We start from the raw sequence: 14,886 nt of genomic DNA on the forward strand, positions 1-14,886 counted from the left end.
GCTTCCACCTACACTTCTCTCCTCCCACTCTTCCCCCCCCCGACGGGCTCCAAAATGATATTACAGTCTGCTTTGGCCTGAGCCGTGCAAAAACAATGCCTTCACATTGATTTCCCTGATTGACTAACACCTATTTCCTTCGTCTCATCAGCCTCAGAGTACGTATCTTCTCATCATTCAAGAGCGGAGTTCAATTCCGGTCACTGTTTTGATGATTGCGTTGACAGCTCTGACTTTGACACATCTGTTATTATGATAGGAGTATGATAAGAAAACATGCTGCAGCTCCTTTGATGCATGACACAGATACCTAGTCTCTTTCCAGTCGGTTTCTATTTACTGTCTATTAACCTAAATAAATTATTAGCATATCTAGTGTTTATGACTCAGATAATTGACTCCACAAAGATTAAAGATTTACCATAGAACAGATACTTCTAGATTTTTGCATTTCATCTGGAATCATTTAATTTCAGAAGAAACCCCAACATTTGCTGTTAAAAGATCAGAAAGAACAATTATGAATATTTCCCATGGTCTAATTTCATAATTGTTGTGTTCAAAATGATTTTAATTTATCAATATTGATCCAATGCTTATATTTGCCTTATTTGATCACCTTTTAATCTGCTAATCATAGTACCACAGCTTGCTATTCTCAGTGTGTTACTTTTAATGTTTTAACCACTTTTGTAGACCAAAAAAAAACAACCCAATAAACAGTAGATAACAGTGTTTAAAAACGTTTTATAGAGTTTAAGTGTGATCTAAAGGTGGTTTTGTGTGCAAATATTTGAGGCACATTATCTAGAGCTGTCCCGTCTTATTTCTGGTAAACACAAAATTTAACGTGCTGCTTTTGTGTGATTCTTTGTGGAAGAAACTCAGATTTAAAGATCTGTCGATTAAATCAACATGAAATATACCTCTTCAAACAGATGCAAAATAAAAATGCGGACTGCTCCCCATTTGCACTAAAGATTTTTCATCAAATTAAATATTGAAGTTCTACATTAACAAAATCTATTAAAATGCTTCTACTCCAAAGTTGAATCACACCATTTTATTTTTACAATTCAAAAAGTTTTTTAGAAAACTTCTTGATTAAACATTTATTCCTGCCCTGAATGAAGAGCTGGCAGCTCATCAATCTTTTTTTTTTAAATCTCTGACTGACATGTCTGTCCACAATGCTCAACACTGCAGTTGTGGAAAAAAAAGTAAAATCCCTGCCCACATATCTATCAAGGAAATTAAAGAGTATGCAAAACCAGAACTTGATCCAGGTGACTCATTTCTCCCCTCCATTCCAGGAGTCAATGCACACTTATTTGTTTGTCATGTTTATGGCAGCCTTGACGACTAATAACTTTCCGTGGGAGTCTCTGGTGGGTGGTGATCTGCTCCAGCAGATCGGCTGGCCATATGCTCTTTGATTATTGAAGGTGATGTGTGAGAAACGCTGTCAGCCCGCTGCGCCGCGTTGTCTGAAGTAGACACGCGGGTCAAGGCTCGCAACCGAAGGCCCGACACATGCTAATGAACTTATCTCATAAAATATGCATCGAGTCCTCTCGAGGCCGGGCGGCGGCAGAGGCGTGATTTTGCAGGAATTATGGGAACAGTCATTTTCCATTATGTCGATGCTAAATGAGGAGTGACCTGCAGGGAGAGGCATGTCTGACCCGTGTCAAGACAGTTCCTGCCAATTTCGCATGGGGAACTTTGCAGATCAGTTTTGACTTTTAAGATAGTGCGGTGACGGAGAGAATAAATGGATCTAGGTGCGCGGCTAACCTTGTTGGAGTAATCTCCCTCTGAAGACGATGTTCTAAGTCAGTATAATTAATCAAAGACAATGATGTCAATGAGGGGGCCCGGTTATGAAATTAGAGGCACGCTGTCTTCCATTACTGTACAGCTTATAAGTGCATTAGGAGGGAGAGAGGAACAATAAACCAGGTGTGGAAACCATTAGGTCCATTCTTCATTCCAAGCGTTTGTGGGTTCCCCCTCTCTTGTTTTCAGCGCAATTAAGTGTTTTCTGACAAGACCAGGGCTGTTTGCCTGGGTGTTGATATGCTAGTCTGGCTTGAAAACAAGGTGTGAACAACAACGGTGCAGTAGTTGTTGGCTCAATAATGAATGAGGCTTCACAAATTAGGTTATTTCTGTAATACGTCTTTGTCGTTCTGTAATATGTCTTCGCGCATTAGTCTGTGTAATGAATGATTGTTAATTAAGAGATCACACTTCAGGCTTTTTAATGATAAATGTGCTGCCTGTCCTAGCAGAACTCTGACATCGGCAAATACAGGTAAACAACTTCATTATCTTAGACAATCTACACGCACAGCTTTCAAAGGTCGCAATGTGTAGAGTAACGTAATCAACCGAGATCGACTTTTGTAATCCTGTTTATTTATCTAATTGCTGTTGAAATAAATAAATGTGCTTTTGACAAGTTATATAGTACCTGTAAATCCTATTTGTTTGTAATTAAGAACAACGGATGCACTGTTTTATTTCAGTACTCTGAAGTAAACCACAAATGGTCTGTTTTAAGACTGATCCGAGATCAACTTCATCTACTTTTATTGTTCTAAAATGGAAATCTACAGCATAAACAAGTGATTGAGTTGTTTTAAAACTGTCAGAATATATTCATTTTTTGTCCCCGGCTCAGTTCTTCTTCACTCATGCATGCCAAATCGGACTCAGCGGCATCTCATGCGACATCCAACTCGCTGCTCATTGGTACTTCCACTGAGCTATGTGGGGACTTGAACAAAGCACATTGGGAGAAAACAAATTAAATATGCTTGTCTGTGAGCTGGATTATATATTAGTAATCTTCTGTACGAGTTGCCTCTTTCATGGAGCGTGTGTCTGTCAAATGACACGCCGCCGCAACCAGGACAATCTCCTGTGGCCGCTGGCTGTCAAATCTGTTGTGCTGCTCGCCGGAGTGATGTCTGAGAGAAAGCAGAGCACCTTAAAGAAATCACTGCGAGCATGCCGCTTTGCGCTGACATCTCGTACAGTACACGCGTCAGTTTGATATATGAACTGCCAATGCATCATTCTATATCTTCTGATGGAAACAACTGCACCTTTGTGTGGAGTTTTCTTTGAGAAAGGGTTGATCTTTATTCACAGGGGCTTTCTGTTGGCTTTGATTAAAAGCATTAGGGCGAGGTTTGTGAAGCAAAAACTTAAAAGCTCCTCAGCACCCTCTCATCAAAGTGTCATTAAATAATATATGACTTTCGACCTCTCTGGGCAATCAGGGATCTGCAGTAACACTGACAGGTCTGCAGCACAGTGTGTGGTGGCCTGTAATTGACGGCAAAAATAAAGTCACCACTGCGGAGACAAGTAATCTAGCTAATTAGAGAATAAATCCCAGAGAACTGTCTAGTACACTTGTGTTTATGATAGAAAATTCCAGTACAGTGGAAACCACTTATAGTGATCGAGTCAAATGAATCACTTTAAGCAGAAAATTAGTATAATTATTTATTTTTATTGGTGTTTGCCTTTGGGCCTTTTTTCTCGTGCAGATAACCATCTAATTGACATTACTATATTCATTACATGAATACAAAATAATGAAATGGAAAGCCTGGCTATTTATTGGCTGTTTTATCTGCCCGTTCTTGTGCCTTGTCCCCTTTACCAAGGGCTCACTTGGGGTGAGGCTTTGCTGGTTTTTTTGGGGGGGCTGGCTCTGTGTCACTGCAGCTTGGGTGGTGCATACAGATGGATGGCAAGCCCTTTAGTCGGGGCACCTCGCTCGCTCACCTGGTTAGTGGCTCGGAGGGAGGCGGGCGCCGTTCGTCAGCATGTTACCCGTCCCACGGCGGCTCGGACCTGGTTGATGGCTGCAGAGTTTTACTTTAGGGGGCATAATGTGACCAGGCATCATCAATCCACTGGACGAGGGTGAATTGGACCAAAAGGTGCTTTCCCTGTGCACATTGGTTTTAACAGCGAGAGAAAATTACTCTTTTTACCGTCATGATTTCAGTGTCCACATAGCACCAGCCTCAGCTTGCCAGCCATGAAATGGGCAGGAAGCAGACGGGTTATTGCCAGGCAAAGTACCAAGGGAGTGAAGTAAAAAAAAAAGAAACTAACATTGTAATACTGCAGTTTTTGAAATGTTGTCACGTATGAAAACACCCAAACTGAACACTATAAGCGGACTATTACTATTAGCAAAATATATCACCAGCATTTGTATAGGAATGATTCTGTCCCAAGCTTTTTGATCCATATGCAGTTGGTCACTTTACCAACTTTGGTTTATCACCTTTAACCTTGTAATCATAGTAATCACGTTGAATCATTAGTATACAGTAGGCAATGGAGGTAAAGGGCAAAAAGCTAACTTTTTAACAATGTATTTGTTCTGTGTCCTTCAGGTGATGAGCTCCATGTATCTCTGAGCGGGGATCCTGACAGACCCGAGAAAACTGCTCTTTGGGCACCGGCTCACCCCTTCCCCATACCCACCTCCACAAGTCGTTTCAGCGTGGCTCAGCTCTCATCACTGGACTTTAACTTGGGGACCTGAACCTCACAGATCGCCAATGCTAACAAGGAACTGCCTGCTGCTGTTCCTTTGGATTCTCGTCAACGAAGGCTCAGTCTCCTCTTTACGTCCACCTTCGCCGGCACTGGGACGGAGCAGGGCGGCGCGGGAGCACGCCAGAGGCTTGCTGGGCCCGATGAGGAATGGGGCGGCTGGATTTCAACGGGTCAAAAGGGGCTGGGTGTGGAACCAGTTCTTTGTACTGGAGGAGTACATGGGGTCAGACCCGCAGTACGTGGGCAAGGTAAAAAAAGCCTTATTTTTCCCAGCTTTTTATGGTGCAGGAGAAGTCATAAATCACATAGTAAGGAGCTCGGGTGAAATTGAATTGGTGGTAAATGGAGGGAGCGATAGAATGTGAAGGAGATAAAATAGAAGAGAAGGAACAGAGAAGCACTCTAATATATGGTGTTTCAACTCCTTTGGCTTCAGAGGGGCAATATCAACTACACACAATATGTTTATATATACTTTATACGTTATGTATACATGGACTGTCACAATCTTTTGGCCAAGGCTGTCCTTTTGAAACAAAATAACATACTAATACGTTGACACTGCACCAACTCTGATGGCAACTGTGGAAAAGTGACCCATTTTCATTTGGCCCCTGGAACTAAGCCTCACCTTTTTTTATTTAATAATGCCCTTGTTGTAAAGCTGTCCCAGTTTGTTAGTGTTTTAAGACATGAATGGCCTCCGGCTTTGGAAGAAAAATCTATACATGCTAATGGAGCTCTTCGTGCATTTCTATGTTGGACTAAACATGACATTGAAGTGGTGAGAGAATCGATGGCATGGTAGAAATAAATTTAAATTACGGTCCTTGTAAAGCTGTCAGGACATCACAGTTATGAGCCTGGGGATATGCTGACAGCAATAAAAAGACAGCAGAGAGGGCCGATAGCCTGAACGGAGTCTGAGATATACGTCCTGTCAGACACTCTTATTCTGTCCCCCCTCAAACCTTTGCCATCTCTGTTTTTAGTGATTTCTTCTTCTTTTTTTTTTGGACTCTCTGCTGTGGCTTAAGACATTCATAAGTAAACTCTGTTGGGGTTTAAGGCTAAAGTTGTAATTTGGCACTCCTGGCTTACATAGGATAATAGTAAGACTGACTTATCTGCCCCAGTGCTGCTGCAATCAGCCCTGACAAGCCATGCTGTTTGTGGAAGTCTCTCAGGCTAAGAGCAGGGGGGGGGAGGCTGTCTGCTGCCCTCCTAAATCACTTAATCCCAGGCTGCTGCACTGCTTCAAAAATAATTGACTGATTCTTTGCCATATGAAAAGCATTTGTAGATGAGATCATCGGACCTTTGTCAGGACCATCTTAAGGGAAAGGGTTTTTGCTCCGAAATGAATGGAGCTTTAACTGGATACAAGTTAAACAGAGAAACGCCTGGAGACCGGGGGAGCGGGCCGGTAGTGATACGTCTTCCAAGGAGTTATCAAGTTCTGTCACAGAGGCTTGTGAGGGTAACAGTTTGGTTTCCAAGGCACATAAAGTAACTCTAATGGACCAGGAGTCTCCGTGCAGCGAATGCTTGTCCGATAATACATCACTGCCTTATTGTGATAATGTATTCACTCTAGAGTGTAAACATGATTTCCATTCAATGACCTGCAGAGAGTTGGCGCTATAGTGGCTGAAGTGACTGCTGACTGACTTGATGTAGAGGATCTAGGATTACTTCTCAGGTGTCAGCATTCATTTCTTTCAGTGACTTGAATTTAGGAAGAACTCACTTTTCCCCACTTCACCTTTCTTTCTTTAAGCATTAATGAAAATATTGTCAGTACTCTCCAATCATGTATGTGATTTGCTGAGAAGTTATCGTTGGTTTGCATGTTTGCTTAAAATGAAAGGGATACGATTGTTTTACTCTTTGGTTCTTCTTCATCAGTTAATAAGTACACCACATGGCTGCTGTCGGGCCTTATGCTCTCTTAAACTCTTTAAATATGTATTAACATAAGGGTAACTTTTTGGTGCAGTATATATTATGTATGATGTCCATTAAAATCATTGCTAATTTTATAACAATAGCACAGTATTTAATAGTGTTTCAGTGCAAGAGAAGGAGACATAAAACTTGCACTTTGTCACAACTGCAAGCCTAAAATAAATCGTGGAGCAACAACCTTAAGAACACACTTGTTATTCATACAATTATGATATTGTAATTCATGTCGAATGCACGGTGTTCTCCCTAGCACAGTCCTGCTCCCACTGAGCTGACAGCTCATATTAATGGAGGTTGCATTGACTTGAATTATGATGCGTACAAGCTCTGCTCAGTAAATATGAGTATTAAAACGAAGGTAAGTTATATCGCTATCCTGATGCGTTCAAATGTAATCATGTAAAATGTCATTTTTGGCGAGAAACTCAAATAAATACAGTTGTGTGAAGATGTTTTCACAGCAATAAAAAAAAGATAGAGAGAGAATTATGACCTGTTCATCTTCCTAAGATAACACTAGTTCTTAGCTGCTAATAATGTATAATTAAAAAACTAATTTTATTATCAAAGCAAATATTTAAATAAAAATGCAATCATTGATTTTTTATTTGAATAGTGTGTTTTTATGCATTTTATAAAAATATCCACTATAGATGACTTTAACAAAGTAAAACGATAACATTAACAATTGTTGACAGTTTATACTGACTTCAGGATGGTTGAAATTATTTTCCGGGACTCTCTTGGAAGTTAGTATGGAGCCTTGCTGTTAATCGACCATTTCCTAAGCCTATCACTGAATACATATTAACAAGGTCTAGTTTTTTGAAAAACAAAAGGCGATTTCAGAGAGACGCAGACAGAAGGGTCTACAATAATCCTTTGAAGGCTGTATCCACCTGGCGATCGATGCACTCTTCCTGTAGGGCCGAGTAGGTCTTTATTCACTGCTGTGTTCATAAAAAGCAAAAGCAGCATGTGTATACATTCAGTCTACTTTCAGTGGCTGGCGCAGCATTGATTTGCTAACGTACGTACTCTGCCAACGTTAGCTCCACAGGTGGCTCTCTAGTCGCATTTTATCAGTTAAATATTGCACTTTTTTCAGCAGCACCATTGTTCGAAGAGCAACACACTTGCAAGACACTTGCATTCTGTATGATGTCAATGCTGACATCATACAGAATGCAAGACAACCACTGGTGGTGGGGGGGGACAACCACTGATGAGTGGAGCCTCAGAGTACCAGTGTTGAGTGGAGCCCTCAGAGTACCAGTGTCACGGATCAAACAGTTTGCCTATTAACTGGCGCCTGAATGCGTCAGTGGTTGCTTGTAGTGACGGCAGATGTTTGGAGACGACATGATAACATTTGGTTGTCCTTGTGAATGCCTAATTGTTTTCTTTTCATTAACATTTCATGAACAGACTCATCCGAGTCTGAGACTGCACTGAACCTGTCAACAGCAGGACGTATTCAGGCACATTTTGTGCATTGACATCACCATACGCAACATAAAAAAAATATTATCTAAATATACTCCACTTGAACACACCGAATTCAGTTGCGCTTTTACCATAACAATCGTTGAGCAAGGGGACGTCTTATCAGTCTCAAGAAAAAAACAAAGTGGAAGTGAGAGGGCAGAAAACTGATTTATATTCTAAAGTGTGTTGAAAAAAGTAAAATAAGGAAACCCTGAAAAGCAGAGCCAGACATGGCTAAAGCTGCATGGACACTCTGTGATGGACAGGTATTGTTACCGTATTGAGGTAACCTTAATTAAAAGAAAGCCGAGTATCTTGACTGCGGTCAAGGAAACAGTCAGTCACATCACAGCCAGCCATTTCCATGTTGTTCAATAACCTCAAGCCTAGTTTGGCATTTCTGTACTGATTTTCTTTTGGATGACATACAACAATATTGATAAATCTGAAATAGGCTATAACCAGCAAATACTGATTTATTGCATGTCTGACTTAATCTCTTAACTTTACATTACATTCTTATTATTGCACATTATTAAAACATACATCCCACAGCACTAACACTATTTGCTTTCCCCATGTTTACATTCTCATGTTGCAATCATATGAGGCAGAGGTAAAGATTAGTCCTGAGCAGGGAATGACTTAAAAACATCCATCTTTCCAGACTGTGGTCTATTTCAGATTAATGAGTGCAAGCGAAGCAACATTTATTTTCTTCTGCGACACCAATAGAAAAATATGCCAGAACTGCATTTCCACTTGTTTTGGTGGTCTGGTATGACTACAAAATAAAGAGAATGAATTTAGACTCAGGCTTTTACACCATTTAATGAATGCGACCCAATTTGAGAAATAAAACTGCATAAAAACAACAAGTAGCAGTAATATATTCATTTTACACAAACAATGCTTAATCTTAATATTCATGCCAGAATATAAATAGTCTTCTTGGTCAGTTAAATTGAAGTGGCGGAGACTAAACATGAGGAGACTGTTAGAAAATCTAGAGTCAGGCTACAGCCGAGAGCTCCAATTGCACTGCTTACTTAATTACCCTCTTTGCTCCCTGAGGTGCAAATAAGGTCATGACAAGATTCAGCAGGGTGTTTAGCACTATTAGTCCCTCCTGCATGCATTAATAAGGGAGCAACTGCCCCGAGGCCTTGCACAAGGGCAACAGAACTGCAGTTGTTAAGAAAGGTGGTTACTTCATTTTTAATTCATCATTAAACTTCTTCATTTAACTCGTTTCACTTTCAATACAAGCCCACACGCCGAGAAACTTCTGACAATCTCCTGTTGACAACAACCACATTATTGCAGATTAGCAATTAAAGCCCAGAAGGCTTAAGGGGGTAAATGTACCAACCCTGTGCGCTCACAATTAGATGATGCTGAGGCCTTTCCTATGCTGAGCAGTGATTATCTCCAAGAAAAATCTGCCATTAGTGGTGTGGCTGTACATCAAGCCAAGCTGCCTCATCTCCCTCTCCATTTAACTCTCTGCTGAGTTCAGCAGCTATTTTACAGCATTTATTTCTAGCATCATGGCACTCTCCATTTGAACATCCATCCATCCATCCATCTTCCGTAACCTGCTTATCCAGTTAAGGGTCGCAGGGGTGCTGGAGCCGACCTCAGCTGTCAATGGGCGAAGGTAGGGTTCACCCTGGACAGGTCGCCAGTCTGTCGCAGGGCAGACATATAGAGACAAACAACCATTCACACTCACATTCACACCTACGGGCAATTAAGAGTCTTCAATGCACCTAAGCTGCATGTCTTTGGACTGTGGGAGGAAGCCGGAGAACCCGGAGAGAACCCACGCTGACACGGGGAGAACATGCAAACTCCACACAGAAGGTTGTCCAGCCCGGGAATTGAACCCGGGCCCCTCTTGCTGTGAGGCGACAGTGCTAACCACTACACCACCGTGTAGCCTCTCCATTTGAACATACTGGTCATAAATTGTTGATTGACATATTGCCTCTAGAATTACAGTAAAGTGGGTAATTCCGAATCCACTTAAGGAACTGTGTTTGTAATTTCTGAGAATGACAAATATAATGACCAGTTACTACCGGTGGGGGTTCAATCAAAAACACATTGCTCAAGCTTGCCATCTCTAAAAATGAATTTTCCTCGCGTTGATCATACGACTTTTACTACGGGACTATTCACGTTTATTCACTGTCAATCAGGTTTCATCAGCCATGGACGACATAACCACTATTCTTGCTTTTTTGCACGTTGTAGAAGTCCAAGATATGTTGGAAAAGCAGGCGCCTAGCTTCTCACTGTAGGCTATCTAGCAAGCCATATGTCATCACTAGGTCTACTACAGAGTGAAGCCAAAATAAAACAGATTTTGCTGTGATTTCATTGCCATAAATGGATAAAAAAGGAGGCAGAAATAACTAGATAATGTAGATAATAACTCATGCTTCAGCGCCCTTATAGTGCTACATTGTGAACAACAAATCTGTGTTGAAATCAGACTGATATATTGTTAAGATCCGACGTTATCGTTTAGTTTTTTTTAATCAGTACTTTTTAATATTGTTTCCACTGTTTAACGTTGTTAATTATCACACTGCAACATCTTCTCTGCTCTCTGTGCTGGGGCTGAGCTGAGCTCCCCACACACAAACACATAGTGAAGTCAGCAAACAAGAGAGGCAGCAGTGGAGAAGGTGATGTTAACCAGTTGACTTGAAGATAATTACTCAAATTAAATGACTACACTTCGTACTTACTGGGAATGCAATAAAATATTTGCCAGTAGAAAAAAAAAAAAATACTTTAACTTTACTTTTCATTAAGTCTATAAAGTGGCTTTGATGTTGTAAACATTACTGTTGCTGCTCTTGAAACATCTAACATCTAGTATAAATAAAGTCATCATAATAAAGACATTATTTCTTTAATTAATATATTAAAAAGCAATATGGTAATACAAAAGAACCGACACGTGCATTGATAAAGAGGCGTAATTAAAAGGAGCGTTGATGAGAGAGGTAGAGAGGTAATATCCATCCCTACAGATTAAACACTTGGCAAGAAAATGCAGTTCTGTTATTAAACTCCGCAGCCATTAAGTTCAGGAATCAAAAATCATACCCATAAAAGCACATGCACTGAAGGTTAAAGACAAATCCAATCAGTTTAGATAGTCACACTTAGGACCTATAAAAAGAAAGGGGGATAAGTCTCGGTACCCTTTCACTGGATACGGAGCATGTGATGGCCTGCAGTGGCATGCTCCAGTGCCCCCGTTTCACACACTTGCAGACAAAAGGTCGCTCATTTAAATACAAGTCAATAAACCACTTTTGCTAGAAAGGGCAGCCCCACAACTTGTTTATTCCTCTGCTTCCATGGCTGACAAGGAAAGACTATCCTTCTTTTTATTGATGGCTCTTCCTCTGAGTCCCACCCCACACCTGGCTGAGATTTATTACTGATGTGGAGCCCGCAATTTAATCTTTCAATGAGGACCTATAAGAAGGACATAAACGACGTTTCAACAAGACGTATGCACCGAGCCCAACAAAGACAGATTCCATCATCTGACCGTATGAAATTTACCGGCCTTGCTGGTGACACCGTGTTACACGTTGTTAAATATGGTTCAGTTCAAATGCTTTGGAATTTAACTGTAAAATGCACGAAAACCCGAAGAGGCCTGTATAAAAGCAACAAACCTGTTTACACGCTGCGATGATGAAGATAGCCGGCGATTTGTAAAATACTTCAGCGGGACTGACTGCAAAGCCGGCAGGTAATTAACGTCGACGGCAAAATCATAGGCTTCATAACTTGACTGCTTTGCACCGTCCCGTGCAGAAGTCTATTCAGTGACATACAGCTAACGGAGTCGACGACGTGCAGAGTCTGAGCAAAGTGGCAAACAATAATCCTGTTGATCTATCCACCACATTTGTGAAGCGTGTCTGAAGTAGTAGCTGATTTTCTGACATATAAATACTGCAGTCATTGAGGCGGGGAACATAAATACACACTACGTATATCAGCATAAATTGACCCGTATCTCGATTGTCAATACAGTGATTTACTGGTAATTATACACAGACTATTGGTTTGAATGACAGTAAAAAAAGAATATATATTTTTATGTATATGAAACACTGTAAAATGACATGATCTCATCCCTAAATTCATCTTGAAATGTGCTTCCTAAGTGATTCACTGTCAAATGCAAAGTAATGTGAAAGGATCGCTCTCCTACAGGTTTTGCATGAGGTGCGCAAGTGATTCAGCTGCTCGTTAGAACATATTAAGAGGTCGAGGGCATTTACAAATGTAATGCGTGTTGATGATGAATGTTTCGGGAACATTCTGAAAAGAACACCTGAAATAAAAGCTAATGGCGCCATTCATCTGTCCTGCCAAAGTAATATATTTCACATATTTTATTTCACATATTTTGTCCTGGATAATGGTCTTTCCTCCTGAATTGCCTGGATCATATTTCCAAACGGTGTGCTAATGCCCCCAATCAGTATCACTTACTACCGTGGTCAACATTTTCCATTTGGTCCTTGACATTGATGGGCAATATTGTCGTGATTCTGGCTAGAAAATTGCATTCTGTATGTTGTATCAATATCACTGTGTTGTTTAATCAAGTGTGATATGAAAAAAGGGAATCAAGCCTTAACCGCGGCCTCTGAGATCAATAACAATCATGTACATTAATGTGATACGTCAAAAAACATCCTTACCCCATGTTTTTATCTATGCAAAAGATAACCTCACATAAAAACACAGAATTTTGGAAATGTTTTGTGATGTGTGTTAAAGCGGTTTTCTTATTGAATCCTATCAGTTCCTCAGATTGTTGCCACAGGTAGCAGTTATATCAACGACCATGTTTATGGGTTATGATGAACGCCTGTCAACAACTGAGACGCGCGGATCGCTGAATTGGAATTGCTGTAATATAGTTTCAGAAGTAGAAACAGCTCAAGAGCTTCAACCTCGACTATTTATTTGTCAATCTATCAAATTTGGTCCACTCTCCCATTCTCCCTCTCCCTCCCTTACACCCGTACACAAACACACACATCCCTACATGTTCTCTTATGTTGCATATCAACCTCCTGTTTGTGTATACATGTATTTTTCCCTCCGCTCCACATCACCTGACTGAGGCGTGACACAACCCACATAGCAAAAATCCAAGCTGTCAGCGGCAAAGAAATGGCTGGCGAGTCAATATCGACCAGCTCTAATAAGCCCCGCAGCGTTTTGACACGCTGTTTTCATTCTATCAGCGGCTCACCGGTGCACCGACTACCCGACAAAAAACTTACCGCGCAAGCACTCATGATGTGGTATGACAAGGCACTGGCAAGACAATGTACAAACTGGGAACCAATAGTGACACGCTGTCATCACTGGGTTGGAGGGTTGAGCGGTTGCTGGATTGAAGGGTAGCTTCAGACCCAATAATGAATAGCAGCATAAAAATAAATTCATGACAGCGGAAGGGCCAGGGATGAATGCAAAGCCCAGACGGATCCAGAATGATTTACACTGATTAACGGCATGTAGGATGAATCCTGATGGGAGACATGAAGGTTTTTTTTTGCGTAAAGTGTTATATAGGTATGGATTTGAATCAATTTATTCACACGGTTCTATAAATATACATACATAGGGTTTACATATTTATACTGCATACCAGAACATATATCACTCCTTCAACAAAAAGTGCAGGACAAGACGTGTGTTTGTGTTTTGTAGATGAGTTAAGATGGGAACTTTAGCAGGAAAGTTAATGGAGGTTAGTGTCGTCACATTAACAAAATGATGACTTCAATAAGATATCTTGCCTAAATAGCAGTTTTTCACAGTAATGTGGGTCTTTGGCTCTTGTGCTGTGGAGCAGACTGCTGCCTCGCTCACTGTGACCATCTGATAGATTGCTGGCATTGATGCTTTATTCAATACCTGATTGACTGTGTCAAACTAAGGTATCAAGCTATGTATCTATGTCTTATTAACATAAAAGTAGGTCGCGACATCAAACCCCAAAAAATAGAGAATTCTCCCTTTTGGATTCCTTCACAGAAGGAGAACAAAGGAAAGATGCTTTACAGAGCATAGTGCTTTAGATAGTGTTGCTATTTGATTCCAGTTGAACTTTACATGACCTAATCCACACAGATATTCAGGCCAACTGCATCTAAAGATGATTAGAACAAGTATGCTCAACCCCTTTTACTGATACGTAAATATAATTGCTGGTGTACGAGGTTGCTGGCCCGTTCAAGTATGACAACGTTGGCTGGCGACGTGGCTTCCATATGCATTCCTGAGAGGAGCTGCGCATAATCCCGGCTGCAGAAATCCAATTACAGCATTTTCTACAGAGGTTGGTTACATTCTCCTCCGAAATCACTCAGTTTAATCAATATGCGGGGTTTACTGCATAGCAAATGAGGGACCATGTGCTGCAAATCCTGAAAAGGAAAACGGGGAACGCCAAACCTCTCTCGGAGCCAAGAGTCCCCCCCCGTATAGCACAATCACTAACCTACAAGTGTGTGACTATTTCACAGCCAGGAGAGATTAGCCATCATTCTTCCCCGTCGTTGAGCAGCTTAGGTCAATAGAAGTATTTTCCCTAATAGGAGATGAGTAATGGGCCCGCCGATATTTGTTTTGACAACACTGCTGAGTAACTGGGCTGGCTGGCCATCTGCAGTGCCTCAAATACTCCAGACAGGTCGAGATGGCCTAATGGCTGGAGAGAACGCTGTGGAAAAGAATAGGTCACGGCTTTGAAGCCTAAAATGTCTAATGCAT

At 41.0% G+C, this 14,886-nt stretch overlaps 1 protein-coding gene across 1 annotated transcript in view; it reads left to right on the forward strand.

The window, feature by feature from the left end:
- The first annotated feature begins 4,595 nt into the window (after nt 1-4,595).
- Nucleotides 4,596-14,886, forward strand: part of LOC129110522 (cadherin-12-like) — a 59,220-nt gene continuing 48,929 nt past the window's right edge. Inside the window, exon 1 of the mRNA XM_054622605.1 lies at nt 4,596-4,841. Within this exon, the coding sequence (XP_054478580.1) occupies nt 4,596-4,841 (246 nt within the window). The remainder of the gene's footprint in view (nt 4,842-14,886) is intronic.

Source organism: Anoplopoma fimbria, chromosome 21 (assembly GCF_027596085.1).
Source record: "Anoplopoma fimbria isolate UVic2021 breed Golden Eagle Sablefish chromosome 21, Afim_UVic_2022, whole genome shotgun sequence".
Lineage (NCBI taxonomy): Eukaryota > Metazoa > Chordata > Actinopteri > Perciformes > Anoplopomatidae > Anoplopoma > Anoplopoma fimbria.